This window comes from Temnothorax nylanderi, unplaced genomic scaffold (genome assembly GCF_030848795.1).
Source record: "Temnothorax nylanderi isolate EJ_2023f unplaced genomic scaffold, tnyl_v1.0 TNYL_tig0167_pilon, whole genome shotgun sequence".
NCBI classification, from domain to species: Eukaryota; Metazoa; Arthropoda; class Insecta; order Hymenoptera; family Formicidae; genus Temnothorax; species Temnothorax nylanderi.
This window is the reverse complement of record NW_027249229.1, coordinates 1-21,163: the sequence shown is the minus strand read 5'-3', so window position 1 is coordinate 21,163 and position 21,163 is coordinate 1. Positions and strand designations below refer to the sequence as shown.

At 41.6% G+C, this 21,163-nt stretch overlaps 5 protein-coding genes across 5 annotated transcripts; 3 read left to right on the top strand and 2 right to left on the bottom strand.

Moving 5' to 3' along the window:
• Nucleotides 1–7: 7 nt before the first annotated feature.
• On the top strand, nt 8–3,974 carry Ppd3 (protein phosphatase D3). The gene is made up of 9 exons (XM_071715582.1): nt 8–372; nt 823–1,209; nt 1,536–1,822; nt 1,996–2,101; nt 2,192–2,334; nt 2,561–2,868; nt 2,966–3,047; nt 3,155–3,229; nt 3,369–3,974. The coding sequence occupies exons 1-8, from the start codon at nt 264–266 to the stop codon at nt 3,212–3,214; spliced, it is 1,482 nt and encodes a 493-aa protein (XP_071571683.1). The 5' UTR covers nt 8–263; the 3' UTR covers nt 3,215–3,229; nt 3,369–3,974.
• LOC139777901 (cancer-related nucleoside-triphosphatase homolog) lies at nt 3,265–6,237 on the bottom strand. Its single transcript, XM_071715586.1, has 4 exons — nt 5,526–6,237; nt 4,523–4,694; nt 4,338–4,443; nt 3,265–4,258 (listed from the first exon to the last, which is right to left on the bottom strand). The coding sequence occupies exons 1-4, from the start codon at nt 5,578–5,580 to the stop codon at nt 3,998–4,000; spliced, it is 594 nt and encodes a 197-aa protein (XP_071571687.1). The 5' UTR covers nt 5,581–6,237; the 3' UTR covers nt 3,265–3,997.
• A 10-nt stretch (nt 6,238–6,247) lies between these two features.
• LOC139777898 (DDB1- and CUL4-associated factor 5) lies at nt 6,248–11,320 on the top strand. The gene is made up of 7 exons (XM_071715581.1): nt 6,248–6,969; nt 7,449–7,629; nt 7,700–7,963; nt 8,313–8,533; nt 8,855–9,072; nt 9,155–9,422; nt 9,744–11,320. Exons 1-7 carry the CDS (start codon nt 6,600–6,602, stop codon nt 10,673–10,675), a joined length of 2,454 nt encoding a protein of 817 aa, XP_071571682.1. The 5' UTR covers nt 6,248–6,599; the 3' UTR covers nt 10,676–11,320.
• A 116-nt stretch (nt 11,321–11,436) lies between these two features.
• LOC139777897 (integrin alpha-8) lies at nt 11,437–16,750 on the top strand. Its single transcript, XM_071715580.1, has 10 exons — nt 11,437–12,099; nt 12,576–12,954; nt 13,321–13,616; nt 14,011–14,476; nt 14,606–14,754; nt 14,831–15,262; nt 15,328–15,491; nt 15,564–16,087; nt 16,162–16,451; nt 16,547–16,750. Exons 1-10 carry the CDS (start codon nt 11,665–11,667, stop codon nt 16,604–16,606), a joined length of 3,195 nt encoding a protein of 1,064 aa, XP_071571681.1. The 5' UTR covers nt 11,437–11,664; the 3' UTR covers nt 16,607–16,750.
• A 1,608-nt stretch (nt 16,751–18,358) lies between these two features.
• On the bottom strand, nt 18,359–21,115 carry LOC139777862 (uncharacterized; the record flags this gene model as incomplete). The annotated part of the gene is made up of 4 exons (XM_071715514.1): nt 18,359–19,734; nt 19,844–20,124; nt 20,528–20,756; nt 20,834–21,115. Coding segments are annotated over 4 exons (954 nt in total), but the record flags the coding sequence as incomplete, so codon positions are not given.
• Between the last annotated feature and the right edge of the window lie 48 nt (nt 21,116–21,163).

Below are 21,163 nucleotides of genomic sequence, written 5' to 3'. Positions count from 1 at the left end.
CGAATACGGGACTCGGGAGACGGGGGAGGCGCACGCTCTCACGAGAGAGAGAGGAACGAGGAACGCGATCGACTGCAACCTCGATGCGCGATCTCTCGTTACGCACGTTGGGACCGCGTGGCTCCGAGTGACCAGTGATTTGGATCTCCTCGCGTCCGGTTTGCCGCCGTTTGTGTGCCGCATCCCGTAACCGAGGCTCGGCGAGGCCCCCTCCCCCTGCTCCCCCCCAGCACACGAGCACACACGCACGTACGAAGGCGAGGATGGGCGACAAAGGCAGAGGGGACGACGTCGCGTCGGTTACGCCGGTGACACCGGAGGACGCGGCCAGGGCGGAATTGTACAAGGAGGAGGCGAACGAGTACTTCAAGAGTACGTAAGCGCCGCATGTGGAACACGCGCGATGATTTACTGGTCGGACGCGCGCCCCGATTTAACGTCCCGCACACGGTCACGTGTGCCCCCAAGCTAACCCCAACCCTCCGCGGCCGCGGAACGTCGAGGACCGCGCGAGTAAGCCCCCCTCCGTCGAGTAAGAGCGAAGGAAAGCGCCGAGGAGAGTAATCTTTCCCGACGGCATCGATTCAACGCCCTGAAAACGTGTCGATTTCATCCTGGCGCTTTTCGGCGTTTCTTGATGCTCCCATTGATGATGGGGAAGAAGTCTCTCCCCCATGCTCATGCTCTTGTAATTCCGAAGGAAGTTAGCGACGTCAAGTGATTTCGCGAATAATGCCGGAGTTTTATGTCGAGAAAACGAGCGGACGACGATGCGGTTGTTGATGTTTTTGCATACTCACCGTTGTACCTTTTCCTTTTCAGATCAAGTATACGAAAAAGCTATTGAACTATATACCAAAGCCATAGAATTAAACCCAACGGTGGCGGTATACTTTGGCAACAGGAGTATCTCCTACCTGAGGACGGAATGCTTTGGATACGCATTGACGGACGCATCCGCAGCCATCAAGTTAGATAGAAATTACGTCAAGGGTTATTATCGGAGAGCTGCCGCTTACATGTCCCTCGGCAAGTTCAAACAGGCTCTCATGGATTATAAGACTGTCGTAAAAGCTAGGCCCAATGATAAAGATGCAAAGGACAGATACACGGAATGTCACAAGATGGTTAAAGTATTAGCTTTTAATAAGGCCATTTCTGTTGATGACAAAAAGAATGTAGCTGATACGATTAATCTGGAAGATATGAGTGAGTATTTTTTGATTATTGAATCTTATAAAGCAATCTTATGAAGCAAATTACTGTAACATTTTTATTATAAAAATGATTTCTCAGTGTGAATCCTACTCATTGACTCGCAATGTTTATATATTAGCTACAATTGTAACTTATTTATTTTCCTTTAATAATATTAAGACTTTCATGTGTTGTAATAATAATTTTTTTTGTATTTGTACAATTTTTGATACAAAAATAGAATAAAATGTGTATAATTTTTTAAACTGCAGATTGAAGCTCGTAACATTAATAATTAATCAGAGAACTAAAATGCTTGAATTAATTTATTTTTATAGCAATCGAGGATGAATATACGGGGCCTAAATTAGTTGACGGGAAAGTCACACTGGAATTTATGAAAGATTTATTAGAGTGGTATAGAAATCAAAATAAGTTGCACCGTAAATATGCTTACAAAATCCTGTTGGACATTAAATTGTGGTTTATGGCACAACCTAGCTTAGTGGACATTACAATCCCTGAAGACAAAAAATTCACTATCTGTGGCGACATACACGGTCAATATTATGACCTGCTTAATATATTTAAGTTGAACGGATTGCCATCGGAGACTAACTCATATGTATCCTTTATAAGAATTATGCAATTATGCAATTTAATAAGTTTAGCTTAATGTAACATAATGTACCATTTCATATAAAATTCAGAATATTATAATGTAGAAACACATGATATAATTTAGACACTGATATTATACAAAAATCCCAGAATATGTTTCTCTTAACAGTTTCATAGTTATTTAATGGAGACTTTGTAGATAGAGGTTCTTTCTCAGTAGAATGCATATTTACTTTATTTGGTTTTAAATTATTATACCCAAATCATTTCTTCATGTCGAGAGGTACGTAACCTTTCAACATTTATGAAATTTGTATTTATGAAATATATGTACAATATATAAGCATTTCATAATATATTCATGTATATTCAGGTAACCACGAATCAGCCATGATGAATCAAATGTATGGATTCGACGGTGAGGTCAAAGCTAAATATTCTGTTCAGATGGCAGAATTGTTTACAGAAGTTTATAACTGGCTCCCTCTTGCACACTGCCTCAATCGTAAAGTGCTCGTGAGTATTTTTCAAAGTCGTATCGTTTACATATATACGTTTGCACATATATTTATTGTTTCCGAAATGGGAAATCAATTGTAAAATTTGTTATAAAGATATGTGAGATGATGATTGGGCACGAAACTGAAACCCACAAATTATGAGTCAATCGTTCTCACGTAGAGCCACGCGTCATCCCATGTGTATCAATGTAATTTTCATACAATTGGTTTGTTATAACCAGGTGATGCACGGTGGATTGTTTTCGCGGGATGATGTGACGTTGCGAGAAATCAGAGAAATTGACAGAAACAGACAACCACCTGACGAGGGATTGATGTGCGAACTGTTGTGGTCCGATCCGCAGCCGCAAATGGGCCGGGCGCCCAGCAAGAGAGGCGTGGGTGTTCAATTCGGACCTGACGTCACGCAGAATTTCCTCAGGATAAATTCTCTTGACTACATCGTGAGGAGTCACGAGGTTAAGAACGAGGGATACGAGGTGGGACATGATGGGAAGTGTATCACAGTATTCTCCGCTCCAAATTACTGGTATGTTGATTATACGCCAACGATTACACGCTAATCCGTTACATCTGTGTGTACAATGCAACTTTAATAATACTACAATAATATTATTGAATCCCAGTGATACTATGGGTAACCGAGGTGCCTTTATCACACTTAGCGGCAGTGACATGAAACCTTATTTCACGTCGTACGACGCAATGGTACGTACTTCATTCACAGATCATGTTTTTATTTTAATTTGAGTTGGTCATTTGCTTTCATCATATTTTGTATTTGGTACATATAATTTTTTTTGTTCACGTTACAGCCTCATCCAAACGTAAGGCCGATGGTTTATGCCAACGCTTTTCTAAAGTTCATGTGCTAGTGGAACGTCTCCTAGGTATTATTGAAAAATGAATAATAATAACTGAAATATAAGTAGTCCAATCAAAGCGTGCGTAATATATTTGATACTGAAATGGGGAAGGTAAGAGACACTTTAGGCTTTTCCGCAACAATAATTATTATATTCTTTCTAGGAGATCGAACGATGAATTTCCTGTATTATAAAATATATGCAGTGAGAGAATACATAAAATTGATGGGTACAAAAGCGAGAAAGGTTTGCTTATTTTTACAACAAGCAAACAAATCTATCAGACTTTTCTTATCTATGATAAGAAAACACGGCTCATCAAGCACCTAGCGATTTGTGTTCGTTTGTAATAAAATAGCGCGAAGAGAACGTTTCTATTTTGTACCCTCAATCTATGACCACTTTGCTCGTTAAAGATACCTAACTACGTGCGCGTACACAAAAGAAGAACAAAGATTTTTGATCTCGAAGATATTTCCATGAAGTTTTAACCCTATATAATCTATTATTTATATGAAGCGCTGAATCTTAAACTTTTAATTGATTCTTTAGCGACCAACGGTGGAGTTTGAATGAAATATAGTAATTATTACAAAGAGAATACATAAATGCAAAAAGAAACTAGCGTAATTATGTAGTACAATGTTTCAGCCAATCACTACTTGTCACGTTATTTGTGACAATTTTTTTACAAATCTATCGTGATTGGAGGGATTTCTTTGATCTAACATTTTGTTTTTTGTTAATAATAAATGATGTTTATGATGTACATACACAAATTGATATTTTATTTTACGCGACTAATAAATAACGAGTAATTTCCTCTGGCAAATTATTCCGATTTCCATGGGTCACGTTCAGAATCTTAATTCTCTTGTCTGCGTGTAACTTCTCGAATAGCGCCGCGTGTTGTTGCGGCACTTTGTGTATTTGCGGGATAGTCCCGATCACGAAGGCTTTCTTAGAAGAACCGAAAAATATGTCTGTTACTTTCTTCTTGAATTCTTGGCTAAATAACTCCATTTTACCGATTTCGTCGACAAGTAATACATCCTGCAATAGCAATATGAACGTTATCGAGCTGTTGAAGCAATCAAAAATTTACCTTTGAGGCAAATCGTTATATTCTTACAGTATCCAAATCCAATATTGGAAGTGCTACAGCCTCGAAATTATCCAGGAAAACGCGGTAGTTTCCCACTTGATACTTGGAAGCCTTTTGAGCCTCTGTTAAGCTTCTGTCCGTAAAGAAATGTCAAATACAATATGTATTCAGTTACGCTTTGTTTTTTGTCCTTGTTACGAGAAAACACGTACTTTAACCGTGCCAAGGATAATCTTCTTCCGGGATCCTTTACTTCCACGATGTCGAAACCAATCCTAGAGCCGTTCTGATCTCGCACCTCCTCCGTGTAAAATCCGTCGAACCTGCTGCCCTTTTTCTCCAGCGCAGATGCAATTTTTTTGCACGCCGTGGTTTTACCTATGCCTATAACATTTTCCCCCTGATAATAATTTGTTTCAACAATGTTAACATGGAGAATATTACTTTTATTTTTTTTCTTCCTAAGAAGTTGTATTATTATGTGTTTGCACGTGCCTATTTATTATACTCACAATAACAACGATATTTAATATTATGTGTACAAAAGTGTTATTTATTAATTTATCTGCATGAAAAGTGAAAATATATCAAGTGCATTCTATTATTTGGTTCAATATTATTTTCCAGATAGAGAACCTTGCCAAATATCCGAGTAATATTAAAGATATTTGGGTACTTGAGTATTGGCAGCAGTAGATAGAGAACAAGTGTTGCATCTTAGTTAATGTATAGGATATATTTTCAAGTAATATAATTTAAAAAAAAATCTTTTATAAACAAAGATATAGATTAGTTACTGAAGTTTCATGTAAAATGTAAAAAAGACAACTTTTCTCAAAATAGAATGAATTGGGTGTGCGCGTATGCTCATTTGTTTGTGTGTACATGAAAATGTGTAAGAAAAAACAACATATATATATCCTTATTTTAATTAGATTTAATTAGCATTTTCTTTATCTTAATAATTTTTGAATCTCCGCTGAATTTTCTTGTTAAAAGTGTATCAATAGAATTATTACTTGCAAATAATGAGCATGAGGTGCAAGAGCTATGATTTCCAATTAAATGATTATAATTGATTATGAGAACATTCATTATCGAAGCGTTTAATTATCCAATTTACATATATTTATCTCGAAATCTTTCACGAGACCCAGCGCTTTTTTTGTTTATTTTATTCGAATCTTCCCACCCTCGAACCTAACCTAGTCTAACCTGGTGGACCCGTGAGTAGTACGTGCAAAGGCCGCGACGCGCCGCCAGTTTCCATGACTCGCAGCCGTTGTTGTTTACTTCTGAATCAGGGAACGGATGTGATGTGACAGGTAATCCCCGCGGTGAATGGACGTCGTCGGGCAAGCCGGGCACGTTCGCGGCGCGTTTCTCGACGAGATCATGAATTTAGGCGGCGTATGCGCGAGAGCGTTGCCGAGCTCGCGCGAGCGTTGTTACGACGCGACGACGACGGTGGTGGTCGGCGGCGGCAACAGCAGCAGCACCGGGCAGGCGTCGAAACGACAGAAGTGACCGCACGGGGGGAGAGGGGCCGAGTGGCGATCAGCTGATCGGGCTGCGACGAGCCAGCGACGGGACGAGAGAGAACGGACGGTTGGCCGATCGGGGCTACGGATTGGTATGATAGTGGCAGTGGTGGTGGTGGCGACGACCACGGTGTAGTGGTGAAGTTTCCGGTAGAGATTGAACGTTGGTCACGTTGGTGCCGAGCGTGTGCGACGTGTGCGTGCGTGCGACCGTGCGTGCGCGTGTATGCGTGTACACACCGAGGACCGAGCCTGGAGCCGTGCGTCGTGGCGTTCGAACGGCCCTGCGACTCGCCTGGCGCTATTCGTACGGGTATTCATTTTCCAATTTTCCATTCGCGTGTCCTCGTGCGGCTTTTCCGCTGGCGACAAAATCGTGCGAGCGGGGACGGATCGACGGATTGTTTCGCCGAGGGAGAGAGAAACGTCCCGTGAGGCACGGCCGGTGGCTCATTTTGCGTAAAGTAAACAGCACTTCGTGAGGGAGGAGGAAGGCGAAGGTGGTGAAAGAAGAGGAAGAGGAGGAGGCGGAGGAGGCGGAGGAGGCGGAGGAGGAAGCGCGGCGATCGCGACGTGCTCGATCCGCGATCCCGTGCTGCTGCTGCGCGAAGAGGCAGCTCGTTCTCTTCGCTGGTCGCGCTCGGCGACGCTCGCGCTCGTCCACCCACGCCGCGCCGGGCACGGGGAGGCTAGTAAGACGCGCGGCGAGGAGGTCGGAGCGACGGCGACGACGACGACGACGGCGGGGATGCCGATGACGACGGCGGCGTCGTCGTCGCGCGGCGACGCGTGCCAGAAGGAGACTCGGCCGCTGGCCATCTACGAGGAGGCGGACGGCCGCGTCCGGTTCCGCGCCGGCAGCCTCCGGCGACGGCGCCGACGGCTGCCGTGGCAGCCGTGCGAGGTTGCCGACGGCGCCGGGGCGCCCGCTCCGTCCGAGTGCAGCGCGCTCTCCTACGTGCTCGCGCGACAGATCGACGACAAGGCCGACTACTGCCGGGGCCTGATCAACGCCAGATTCGACAACTCCGAGAACCTCTACAGGAAGGACCTGCTGTCCCATTACGGATGCGTCAACGCGATCGAGTTCTCCAACCAGGGCGACCTGCTTGTGTCCGGTTAGTCCCCCCGACGACACGGCTCACAATTTCCTCATCCACGCCGCCTCTCCCGAGTCTCGAGAGGAGGAGGAGAGAAAATTGTGCTTTCGTTCTCTTCGATCGACGATTACGTCAACGTGATTGACTCGAAATGATGCTGATAATTTTCTAATAATAGCATTAGAAAACCGCTGCTATTATTATTTTTTTTAAATATTTGCGATATGTCAGAATTTACAAGCGCCTCGACCGTTGGTCCGATCTTAATTGGATCAGCTTCGATTTTTCGATCAATCCCGCGACATTTATTATGTCCGCCTTTTCCATTTCTTATGACATGGTTTCTTATGACGTTGATGTCGGGAATATTGATTCTCGCGTTGAAAAAAGCTCGTGTTCCACGCCACGAAATAGCAGCGCGGCAGAAAGATTTGGAAAATATATTCTAATAATAGATGAGTCACGTGTGAATGGCATGTAACGTCCTATTTTCGCAGGGGGCGACGACAGAAGAGTTCTATTATGGCGAGTGGAGCAGGCGATACAGGGTATGGGCAAGCCCACCGTGATGAAATCGCAACACGTTAGCAATATATTTTGCCTTGGTTACGACAGCAGCAAGACTAAGATATTCTCCGCGGGGAACGACGATCAAGTTATAGTCCACGATTTGCGCACGTAAGGCATTTCTCTTCCGACGCAACGCGCGGAATGTGTGCAGCTTTGTTCAAAAACTTTAATGTTGCAGGGGCGAGTCTCTCAACATCTTCCTGCACGAGAAGCCCGTCTACGGGCTGTCCATTCATCCGCACAATGACGAGGTCTTTGCCAGTGCCTGCGACGACGGGAGAGTCCTCATTTATGATATACGTAGCAACAACGCTATGGAAACTCTGGCACAATACAAAAGCGCCTTCCACTCTGTCATGTTTAATCCCGCGGACCCCAGAATGCTCGCTACTGCCAATGCTAAGGAAGGTGTCAGTATGTGGGACATACGAAAACCTTTGGAGTAAGTATACGAATGTTGCGGTTTTTCGATCAAGTCTAAGCGTTGCGTGAAATATTAGAATTGTCCCGATAATATAATACACTGATGTTCATTAATCCACTGGTGTAGATGAGCGCATTTCTAGGTGCGCATAATATGCGAAATGATATAGAGCATGAGATAATGCAAGAAATGCATTTAAGTGATGATTGCAATTTCTAGCACAAAATATGTTCGGTTTCTGATTTCGAGACCCCGAAAAGATTCGCGTGGGAGGTCTAGATATGTCGCGTTCATCTATACTAGTCTGCATTAATCAGTGTACAGTATGTCCGCGATTTTGGAGTTAATCGTCATGTTTCATCCACAGGCCTGTATTGTGTTATGGAAGCCCGCAACAGAGTTGCATGAATGTCAGGTTTAACTCGATGGGTAACCGATTGCTGGCCTTACGAAGAAGGCTACCACCGGTTCTTTACGCGGTCGATTCTCCCAAGTACTTATGCGAATTCGATCATCCAGGATATTACAATAGTTGTACCATGAAATCATGCTGTTTCGCCGGCGAGAACGACGAATACATTCTCTCTGGTAAGTACCTAGTATAAACTTTTTACTCGCTATGTATACCTAAGGCCTGGTTGCACTAACGTCGCATAATATTTAACCTTAGCTTAACTCACTCTTCATCTCTTTCTAAGGAGGCAATTAGAAAGAGATGAAGAGTGAGTTAAGCTAAGGTCAAGAGACACGGTAGTGTCTCGCGTCAAGTTAAATATTATGCGACGTTGGTGCAACCGGACCTAAGAAAAATATTTCAAATGTGTGTATATCTAGATAGATATTTCGGTACAGTCATAGAAAGAAATTGCAATCGACAATCTATGTACATTTTACACATTGAATTTGTAGGTTCGGATGACTTTAATCTGTACATGTGGAAAATTCCCCTTATGAAAGACAAAGAATGGGTGGAAACCGCCCACATGGTGTTGCGCGGTCACAGATCGATCGTCAACCAAGTTCGATACAATCAAGCGAGCTGCATCTTCGCGTCGTCCGGCGTGGAGAAGATCATCAAGATCTGGAGTCCGTTTCCGCTAGGAACTGGATGTTTGGGAGGATTGAAGGTTAACTGCTTATGATAGGTCTTTACGAATGTCCGTTATGGTTTGGCCGTTGTTTGCCATCGTTTCCTTTGTATTCTTTCAGAGAGACGCCGGCAAGCGGGAGAGACAGCGCCGAGTATTCACGCACGACGAATATATAGGGCTAGTTCTACGTAGCGGACAGTTTATGACGCATGATTACAGCCACCAGTCAACCAAGGAAGACCCGCGAATGATGGCCTTTTTCGATTCCCTCGTGCAGCGCGAAATTGAAGGATGGAGCTCCGAGGATGTGCCAACACCACATACCCCTAGCGACTCTGAAATAAACCCGGCAACGGGCGAGCCGTATAGCGCCTCAGAAGGCGATGGTATAGAAGAGAATTTCCTGTATTTAGAAAAAAAACAGCATGATTTGTGTGAAGCGAGATAAGAAGCGTTAAGCTGCTAAATATGGTTATCGTCACAAAATCGAATATAAGAAATCTTAATTTTTATAAATTCTGTTTTTTTTCTGTTAGACCAATTATTATTATCATTTCGGTGATGTAAAGGTGTATCTCGTATTTTTATGTTGTGATGTGTAAACGTTTATTTTGTATTATTTTAAAAGATTAATTTTTTTGCACAATTTCGATTATCTTTTCCAGATATAATAGGATAATGTAATATATCGTTATTCTTCATCGTAGATACTACGGCATCGGAAGGTGGTGTTGCTCCTGAAAGGCCGTTAGAGTCGCCGAATCGTATAACTCGGCTTATCGCGAATCGCAGAGAGAAACTCATGCGAATGGCCGCGATGGAGCGATCCGCTTCGGATTCCGGTAGTGAGGGGGAAAATGCTCACTCGAGACGTAGATCCAAATCGAAGTCGAAATCGAAGAGCGTCAAGAGGAAACACACCAGACTCTCTGGCAGGAGAAGACTATCCGCTAGACGGAAGTGTACTGTGTTAAAAGTCAATAGTGATTCGGACAGTGACGACGAGCGACCGGTTGACGCGGCTCAACCCAGTACTAGTTCCGGGGTGATTTTCCGACGATCGCGATACGTCACCAGCGCGATCGAGAAAGACGACAAGAGCTCGAGTTACAGCAGCAGCAGTAGTTGCGTTTACGAGGACATTGTCGCTATCAGTAAACGAAAACATTCTAAAACTGATTCGGACACGTCCGCGAAGGCGCACAAACGGAAGCATCGAAAGTGCAAAAATAGTTCTCGACACGACGGTTCCGGTAAGAACCAAAGTAAACGACAGAAGCTCGATGATGACTCGGAGGAGGAGGAAAAAACCGCTGGCCCGAGGAGTTATATGAACGGTAACTCTAGTAAGGACCATCGCGAGGACGGACCGTCGACGCCGAGCGGCAAATCGCTTCAAGTTCCTTGCACCCCTGACAGCGGTATCAAATCGGGGATCTCATCTACGGGCGGGAAAAACAGCGAACAGACGCGTAAGGAGCGAAACGACAGAGACGCGGACGATAGCTCCGACGAGCAGAAATTGAAACGTTTAGAGTGTTTCCGGAAAAAGGTAGAGGAGCTGGCGAGGAGGAGCTATCGTAATCGATCCGCGTCCCAGGCTCAAACAGTTTCGACCACGAGTGATTCTTCCGATTAAGCGCTCACGTTTTACTCATCGAAATCCCCGCCCTCCCCGATGCGCCCTACTCCCCGATCTCCCATATCCTTTCCATTTGTACATAATGTAATCTGTGATTCCTTGAAGTATATTTTTATAACACTAAGTTGATCACGCGCGAACATGCGGTCGATTTCTTTTTTTAAATCATATTTTAGACCCTGCTCGTCCGTCTTTAATCCCATCTCGTAAATGTATCGTGCTTTCCTTCTTGCAGTTTTTCAAAAAAAATTGTTTTTAACTCCTACTGATATATTGCCGATTTCTTTCGCGACATTTCATAAACAAGTCACTGATTAGATAAACGAAAATTACAATGTTTGATACCAACTACCAACCCTACGCATCTATTGTCCCGCGTAATGCCATTGTGACTGTCAGTGCTTGGTAATTCTCAGCCAGTCTGATCATTATTGTGAGATGAACGTTTTTTGCGGATCTGGCCATGTAAATCGCATGTAATCGAGACAGAACTGCGGCGAAACAGAAACTACTGTAGACACGAATTAACACATCCGCATTAACTTGAAGTATTTGCGGCAACTCGGCTAATGTGTATTGTTGACATGGTTTGTGCGGTGGAAAGTAATTAAAAGTAATAAATTGGTATACATTTTTTTCCTATGTGTTGAACTTTGAAGAATTATTGTAACTATATTACATTATTTAATCTTGCATTTATATACAATCTTTATTAACTGATTACGAATAAACGAGAAGAAAAAAAAAACGTAGCAAACCTTGCGTGAGAGATTTATTATTCTGCAATTATGTCTCGTCTACAATTGTAAAACAGGTTCCTTCCGTTTCCACTTCTCAGAGTTGCATATAGATAAACGTTGACTAATGTAAGTGATGTCATTGTGGTGTGTAAGCACCACATCCGCCGGTAGAATAACTTCGTTTCCTCAGTTTTCTTACAGATACGGCGACTCGAACACGTGAAACCATCGAAGACATTGTCCAAGATGCTTTGGACACGTGCGAGTTTAACGAATTTTCGCGTACAGATTCTAATTTTCGTTCTGGCAATCCTGCAGCACAATCCGTTGGCGTACAATATTAATTCCCTCGACGCCGAGATATTTAGGGATCCTATGCACGAGTCGGGTGCACGTGGAAGTTACTTTGGATTCTCGGTAGCTCTGTACGTGGGTGCGAACGAAACTTTATTACTCGTCGGAGCCCCACGAGCGAACTCCAGCGCACTGCCGTACGTGATGGAGCCGGGAACGGTCTTCAAGTGCGCGATGAATGGTGTATGCAAAGAGTGGGTGGTGGATAAAACCGGAAACGGTCGCGTGTCCTCGCATCCTCGTGAAAAATTCATTAATCAGATAAAGGATAATGCTTGGATCGGTGCTACCATTGCCGTGCAGAACAAAACGGAGGCCAGAGTTGTAGTGCGTTACTGCTTATTTATTGCATCAGTCATTAATGTTGGATACTTGAAATTTCTACTTTAGATTCAAGTTAGAAGTTAACGTTGATTTTTTCGTAAATATTTGACGTGAGGCTTAATCATTTGGAACATATTTAGATAGAATATTAAAAGAGACCTGTATTTCTCTCTCTCTTTCTCTGATTAAATTTGTAGAATTTAGATGAAAATAAAGATAAGAGAAAGATAAGAGAATACTTTCTATTACAAATGTTCTATCGGCTTAGAATATTGTATCTGATATTAAAAATTACAAAACTCTTAAGTTTTTACTTTCTGAAGACTTGAAACTGTAAAAACAATAATAGTCGCTCTTTACTTATTTTCTTGTAAAAGAAATCGAATTTCAATTATGCAATCTGTAAGAAAACTATATACTTGCTAAAGAGATACACAAGTACTTCTTCATTGTTCAATAAGCGGCTCTATTGATAACAGGTTTGCGGACCGCGATGGATAAATAATATTATAAAGGACAACTGGCTGAATTGGAACATGAACGGTATTTGCTACACGACACTGGCTAGAAATGCTGGTGCATTTAAGAGAGAAGCGGAGGAGCGCTTGTTACCACTTTCGAACCCTGCAGATGACATCACATCCAAGAACAAGATAAACATTTATAATTACGCGATGGGACAAGCCGGCTTCTCTCTGCACATGAACTCGCGACATGAAGTGAATATCGCAATAGGCAGTCCAGGTGTATACAATTGGAAAGGCGACGCGATATTAACGTCGATGAACGGTTCATTTTCGCGCACGGTAATTCCCTCGCTCGCTAGAGAGCAACGGGTTCATAGTTACAATTATTTCGGTAAAGAAATATTTCCTACTGCCACTTTTCTATCAAGGTAAACGTAGCAATGGACGAACATACGCAAGTCACTGACCTCAAAGGGCTCAAAGCAGAAATATTCTTTTTCTGTCGCTATAAATCGTTTTATTATTGAGGTTTTAAAGCGAGATAGACAAAACTTATATACGAATCACTATTCCTATATGTAACAAAAATATTTAGTTTACTATGAAAATGATAGATTATGAAGGCATTCGGAAAGTCGAATCTTTTACCTCTCCCTGACACCTTGGAAAGCCTCATATCTTAAATGTCCGACCATTGGTACATTTCCTGTATCTATCTCAGATCAATGTATATATGTATATCCACGGTGATTTTCAGGATACGCTATCACGGCGGGTACTTACTTCAATGAGCAAGACGTTTGGTATGCTTCCAGTGTGCCACACGCCAGCTTGTACGGAAAAGTCCTCGTATTTACCTTTCCTCCTAAAACCAATCAGCGTATGTTTGTTAAAACATTAGTGTACGGTAAACAATACGGTGAATACTTCGGTGCCGCACTAACGTCATGCGACGTCAACAATGACGGTAGACAGGAGTTAATCGTCGGTGCACCGCAATGGTCCAGGGACATGGACGAAGGTCTTATCTACATCTTTACAGCGCGACACAACGTATGTTATTTATGTATGGATCTATGGATCTAACGAGAATAATTTTGTCCAAGTTTATATTCGACTTTTCATCAGCATAGATTTAAACTTTTAACGTTACAATTATGACCATTTCTATCAGTGGAGATTAACTTTAATCTCGATTAAATTCTTTTCTAATTCTTGGAACCCTAGAAAAAGTAAGTTAAACCGAGATTAAAGTTAATCTACATTGGTAGAAATGAATATTAATCTTTCAATATGTAAGCGACTAGATTTTACAAAATTTCACTAAAAGTTACATTTGGTAGAGCTATTCGTTTAAAGAATTGCTCGGTAGACCTGAAAATTCTTTATAATTGAAAACTGAAAGAACATTCAGCCTTCTAAAAGTTATATTCTGCACAAAAACCAGAGCGATTTTGAAGAACTGCAGACGATCGAAGGCGAGATCGTCGGAGGTAGATTCGGGTCTACCGTGATGTGTCTAGGTGACATCGATTACGATGGATACGGCGACATCGCCGTGGGTGCACCCTACGAGGAAGAGAGTGGCGGTGCGGTGTACATATTCAACGGGAATAGAGACGGCGTTTCCCGGAAATATAGTCAGAGACTGGTCGGCTCGCGATTTTCGCCGACGATGCGGGGGTTCGGTATTTCCATCTCGGAACCCCGAGACGTGAACCGCGACAATCATTCCGACGTCGCTGTGGGTGCCTATCTGTCCGGCGAGGTGGTCCTGCTGAGATCCGCGCCAGTTGTCACAGTGAACGTAACATTGACGTACCTGCAAAAGATCAAATTGTTGAGAAACACAACGTCCTTCGAGGTCGACGTCTGGATGTCTTACGATGGCATATACGTACCAGAGTATCTGCGTAAGTGGCCGACGTATATATAACTTTTTATCTTATATTTATTGATTTATAAGTTATTGTGATTTTTTTAAATTATGCGTCGTACGCTTCTCCGTATCAATGCTAAATTCGTCTTGTCTGTCATATCAGAAGTCGCCATAGTCCTGAAGATCGACCCGTTGCACGGCAGGGCCAGGTATCGGACGCAAAAAAGTAACGACGGACTACAGACTTACAGATTGCGTTACAAGCTGTTTAAAGCTATGATTACAAGTAATCTGCTTGAGATACATTTAACGGTGCATACATTTTTATGTCTTCTGATATTGATGATTTTTTAAGCATGTTATTAATTCTCATTTTTGTGCGTTTTAGGAGAAAATTAAAAATGTAATAGACCCGCTTGAGATATCGGTGTCGATGCAGCTGGAAGATGATCTTCGCGCGAGAAACGAAAGCTCGTGCGCATCTTGTGTCGTGATAAACAAGCTCCGCTCGAAGACTGAGGATCTCCTAAAGCTGCCGTTCGCCGTGGACTGTGGCAAGGACGATGTATGCGTGTCTGATCTCAGCGTGACGTTGTCCACTGACTTAACTCTGGGCAACAGGTACATCATCGGCTCTACGCCGATAATCATTCTGCGTGTCGATACTTACAATCGTGGCGAACCGGCGTACCAGACCAGAGTGCGTATCTTCACCGAGGGCTTAACGTTAAAGAGTATCCCGCCCGACTGTACGGAGGATCTTCGCACGAGCAGCGCGCTGGATGTGATCTGTGACATCGGCAATCCTCTTAGAACGAATGTACGACGATCTTCCACAAGTCATGTGGGAGTACTTTACTGATGAATCACCTCGTTATTTTTCAGGAAACATTAATGTTGCAACTGGACATGAGCATGGTGAGATATGACGTTAAAGAGGTGAAAATACAAGCGAATATCACTACTCAAAGCGACGAGACAAATTGGAATGACAATAATTCCACTATCACTATATACTTTGACGTGGACATCGACATAGCAATCGCCGGGTTGGTACATCTCAGATGAGAATATTAATTTTAAAGATGTTGCGATTCTATTTTCATCACTGTTTCCATTAGGAAAGCAAAGGAGAACTTGTACTCGTACCTACGTGAGAACGAGAAGGAATCATTAAACGATATTAGGTTTCAACACTTCTACGAGGTGCAGAAATTCGGCGCCAGTCCTATCGAGGAGGCAATATTGACCGTGAAAATTCCAATGCACTTCCGCCGACACGGTGCCGAGGATATAGCGGTCGTCAATATCAACGATACCATAGGCATAATGGACGGACATCAATTTTATTGCAGCTACTCGAATCAAACTGAAGTACCTGCCGCGCTTAACAAGATCGTATCGACAGATGATGTAATCGTGATGAACTCGTCGAGCATCGCGAGCAAGAACACGCACGCGAAATTTAGCATAGAGGAAGACACGCCGATGAACGTGCCGTCTGAAAACAGAACGCTCTTTATTAATTGCACAAGTAACGAGATCGAATGCGTACAAATCACTTGCAGACTGGGTCCATTCTTAAGTTCTCTGTCTGTCGCGAAATTTTTGGTGACGTTGGATCTGCAATTGTCGAGATTTTCTGGTAAATATAATATTGCCGAACAATATAGGACCTACGTAAGAGAAAAATACATCTTGAATGTTCTCTGATTACAGTTGATATGCTGAAGCAAAAAGACATCATATTTTACGTGACTGAAGGTAGCGTTATCATAACGCAACCTGACAATGTTTCTCAAAGGAAAGGTCATAAATCGGATGTCACGTTGGTTGCAACAACATTTTTAGGGTCGCCAGTAGCTCAACAAGTAGCAATATGGATAATAGCACTGTCAGTTATCCTAGGTGTCGCATTGCTGATATTATTAATATTAGGTTTAATAAAGATCGGATTCTTCAACAGAAAGAAGAAGTTGGAACTCGAGGCGTTGATAGCCGAGACTGACGTATGTTTAGCATTCTCGCCAAATTTCGTTAATGAAAATTCGAATTCTTCATGATTATTATTAGTTACTTTATTAAACAGTAATTCGCGTTTCAGAAAAAGTATAATGTGGTACTGGAAACAACATCTTCGACAGAAGCTCTTGAGCACGACTGAATACACACAAATAAAATTTTTAGAGTGAGATTTAATTAATTTTTAATGTATTTTTTATTTATGATGCATATTTTTTCCATTTACTATGTATATCTCCTTAAGGCCAATTTTATAAAATAATAAAACGTTTTTATACAAATATAACCACCAAAAATATTTACTTTGTTGTTATAACTGTTAATTGGATCACGAAAGATTTAGTGCAAAGTGATGTGTTTTTGATTTCTCTCCATTGCTGTTTAAGATGTGCAATCTTTAAAATCGCAAAAAAGCAGCCTTAGAACGAGTTTAATTTTACTTAATGCGAAATTAACTCGTATCATATGAGACTTACGTACGATATTGAGAGATACTTGTTCGCATTTGTATCTGATTTTGCAAATCCAATTTCAAAAATTCGTTAACAGATGTATCGAGAGACGACCAAAATAGCATATTTCAACAAGATTTAAAGTAGTGAGTAAACGACACGGTTAAGCAACATTTTCGAAGTTGTAGATTGATAAACTCTAATCATAACTAACGTAACATTATTGCACATATTCATGTTACCGTAAAATATTTCCGGTTAAAAGACTTCGTGTTTCAAATTTCGTACAGACAGTACACATAAAATTTGACCATGTGAAACCTTCGAAAGCATTGGCGAAAATGTTAAAATGCGTATATGCGAGTTTAACGGCGCGGACTTTAATTTTCGTTCTAGTAATCGTGCGATATAATCCGTCGGCGTATAACATTGATTCGCTTAGCGCCAAAGTATTTCGTGATCATGTGTCTGTATTGGATGAACGAGGAAGTTTGGATTCTTGGTAACTTTAGATGCGGACGAGCCCTTATTACTCGTTGGAACTCCAGCGAACTGCAATTTGTGACGGAACCAGGAACGTTTTCCAATGTATAGAAAGTAACGATGGATCATACAGGTGGTCTCATACGTTGTCTAAGATGTCTCTGATGAAAATTGCACCTGAAATATACCTCAAGGTATTTATATATCTGCTCGTGATCTTTTTTTACTGTATCACATTTATACTTTTACGTATTTCAGAAGAATAGTCAAAACATGATAAGCCCACTCAAAATATTGGTATCTCTGCAGTTAAATAATGCGAAAAACAAAAACTATTTGCACATTTTGCGTTATAAACAAATTCCATTCGAAAACAAGAATGTTATAAAAGTGCTATTCATAAACTTTGAAGATGATATATTACGTGCGTCCGATCTCGACGTTGTCCACTGATTCGAGTTCCAATAATAGATATGTTATCGGTTCTACGCTGATAATTATGCTGGATATCGATATTTACAATTGCGGCAAAGCGGCATACCAGACCAAAGTGCGCTTCACCGAAGTCTTAATGTTAGCGAGTATCCCGTCCGAACGTATAGAAGATTTTCGTATAAACAGTACGTTGGACGTTGGACGTGATCTGCGACGTTGTCGATCCTCTTAGAACGAATATACGACAATCTTCTACATGCGTGGGTAGACTCTACTGATGAACAAAGGATGAATCACTTTGTTGTCTTTCAGAAAATGTTAACGCTGCAACTGGACATGAACACGGTGAGGTACGATGTTAAAGAAATAAAATTACAGGCACATATCAGCACTCAGAGCAACGAAGTAAATTTAGATGACAATACGTGTCATCACTATGTATTTCGATGTGAATATTGACTTGACGATCGCTGGGTGGGTAGTGGGTACATTTCGGTGTGAATATAATTTATCAGACTTTACAATTCTATATTGTGATCACTATATATTTATTCATCAGAAAAGCACAGGTGAGTCTGTATTCGTACTTACACGCGACAAGGAGAGAACGCTGAACGGTATTAGGTTTCAACACTTTTACAACGAGGTCAGTCCTGTCGAAAGACAGAAAGCCGTGTTGACTGTAATAATTCCGACGCACATCTGGCTACCCGAAAAATGAGATAATATTATGTTGGATGGAAGCTCTTGATTTGAATACACAAAAACAGGAATGAGAATGTAACTTAATATATTCTAATGTGCTTTATATGTGTGATGTGTATATTTATTTTTTGATATAAATAATAAATATATATATATATAGTATATAATAATTGTGCATCATTTGTAATTCAAATGTATACATAAAAGGCATATATTATAAATCTATATAAATGTATCTTTCTCTTGCTAAGGCCACTTTTATAAAATAATAAAATTTTTATAAAAATATAATCTTAAAATATTAACTTTTTAGCTATATCTATGACTACGTTTACACGGCTCGATTTACGCCAAAGTTATAACATCGATGTTATAACTACTGACGTTAAATGCCGTGTAAACGCTCTTTTATGACGAAGTTATTACATCGATGTGGTAACTTCGTCGTAAAAGAGCGTTTACACGGCATTTTTAGGCCCAGTTTCACAAGTGTCTAACGTCCCTCTTAGAAAGAGACGAAGAGTGAGTTAATCTAAGGTTAAAAGTTGACCGACACTTGTGAAACTGGGCCCTAACGTCAGTAGTTATAACATCGGCGTAAATTGGGCCGTGTAAACGTAATCGATATAGCTGTTCATCAATCAATCGGACTATTTCATGGAAGGGATAGTTTTGTAAAGAACGGTGTGTATTTGACTTCTATCTTAATTCCTATCTAAAATTCACAATCTTTAAAATCTTTAAAAGCAATTTTGGAACGAGCTTAGTTCTATTTAATATCATTCGTTCGAGAAGAATTCATGACATATGAGATTCATATATGAGAGTAATATTCTCGCATTTGTATTTAATGCAGCTGCCAATCTGACTAAAAATCCACTGGCGTTAAAAGACGAACAAATATATCATACAGCATATTTTGATAAACGAGATTCGTGATGATACGTAGATTACGTTTTCAACCAAAAAGAGAGCATAAGATCGGCACTATAAGTGTACTTGCAGACCAAAGTTTTCCGCATCATCGATGCGTTTAATCGTCCAGTCCGAGTCCCTTCGAAATTTCGTCTGCAGTTAATTTGTGTCCGCCGGAAGACGGTGGGGTTTCCGGACGCGGAGTTGGCTTCGGTGCCGGCGGTGGTGGAGGTTCATAACTCGGAGGCGCCGGTCCGGAACGATATTCGTCATGAGATTTCTGCATAGAAATAATTCAGTATCGTTTAGAAATATCACCAAATTTTCTTTCACATTTCTTAATTATGTACATCGCTGAAATCGAAAATGTATCAAAATAAATTATTTACATCTTTTCCACGTTTGCTCAGACCGTCCAGAGCTGAACTGAACAAGGCAGATCCTATTCCCGACAGCAGATCTGACCCGCCAGAATTTTGACCACCGGATGTCGGATAACCACTCGATGGTTGATATCCACCGTATCCTCCTGAAGGTTGATATGCTGGTTGTTGATGACCTCCACCACCGCCGAGAACACCGCCGAGTAAAGATCCTAACGTTCCGCTCAGACCATCACCGGCGGGAGGCTGATTTGGATGATAAGCAGGCTGTTGGGATCCTCCACCGCCTAGTATCATCAATAAAAAAAAACATAAAATAGATGTAAATTGTGTTAAATTGCTTGTATCTTGTGAATACAGTATCGAGAATGTATCTGAGATACAGAGATAATCATCTATTTATCTCATCTGAGAAATATTCCCGTCCTTGGCAATTCCAATGCGATGATGTCACTCGGCCAGTCACGCCAGCGCTTGATTACAGATTTTGTGATTTACAAGACTTCTGAATCACGACACATAGCAATTTACAAGAATTACCGAAGAATACTATTCGTTTAAAAGCAAGCATTTCGCAAGTCACAGATATTTTATTCACGTGTAACTCGCAAAGAAATATCAAGATATACATCCCCGATCATATTACATATATAACATTTTTGAAATTCAAGTTATAAATATATACCATACCCAATGCTCCAAAAATAGAACCCAATACATCGCTGCCGCCCGATTGCTGCTGGTCGGGATAGCCTTGTTGTGCGTGTGTGTTGCTGTGTATGGCGTTACTCGCCAGGCTGCTAGCTAAAGCCATCCCAAGAGACCCAGCTAAACTTCCGAAACCACCCTCGCTTTCCGTTTTCGACTTGGAAGCATCTGACTTCTCATGATCCTTTTCGTCGCTCTCTCCCTTCTTTTTCTATAAATAGTGACATGTGTGCATTTAAGTAATACATAATATTGTAAATGTAACAATGACTTTGAATATATCTTTACATTCATCGCGTGCATAGCTGCCGCTACGCCTCCAGCTGCCACTAATCCACCCAGTGCTAATCCAACTTTGTCCAGACAATCTCCAAAGACGCCCTCTTCCTCTGCTTTCTCACGACCAGGTTGATATCCATAGGCTCTTGGTGGATTGTAACCACCAGGGCCGCCGTAGGTATTGGGAGGGCCGTGACCGGTTGGAGGAGGTCCATATCCAATTGGATCGGGAGGTCTATATCCACCCTGAGGTGGGATTGTTGGATATAAACCACCTGGTGCTAGTTTTAAAAAATGTTCTCAATACTTCATATAATATTAATATATATTAACTGTAGT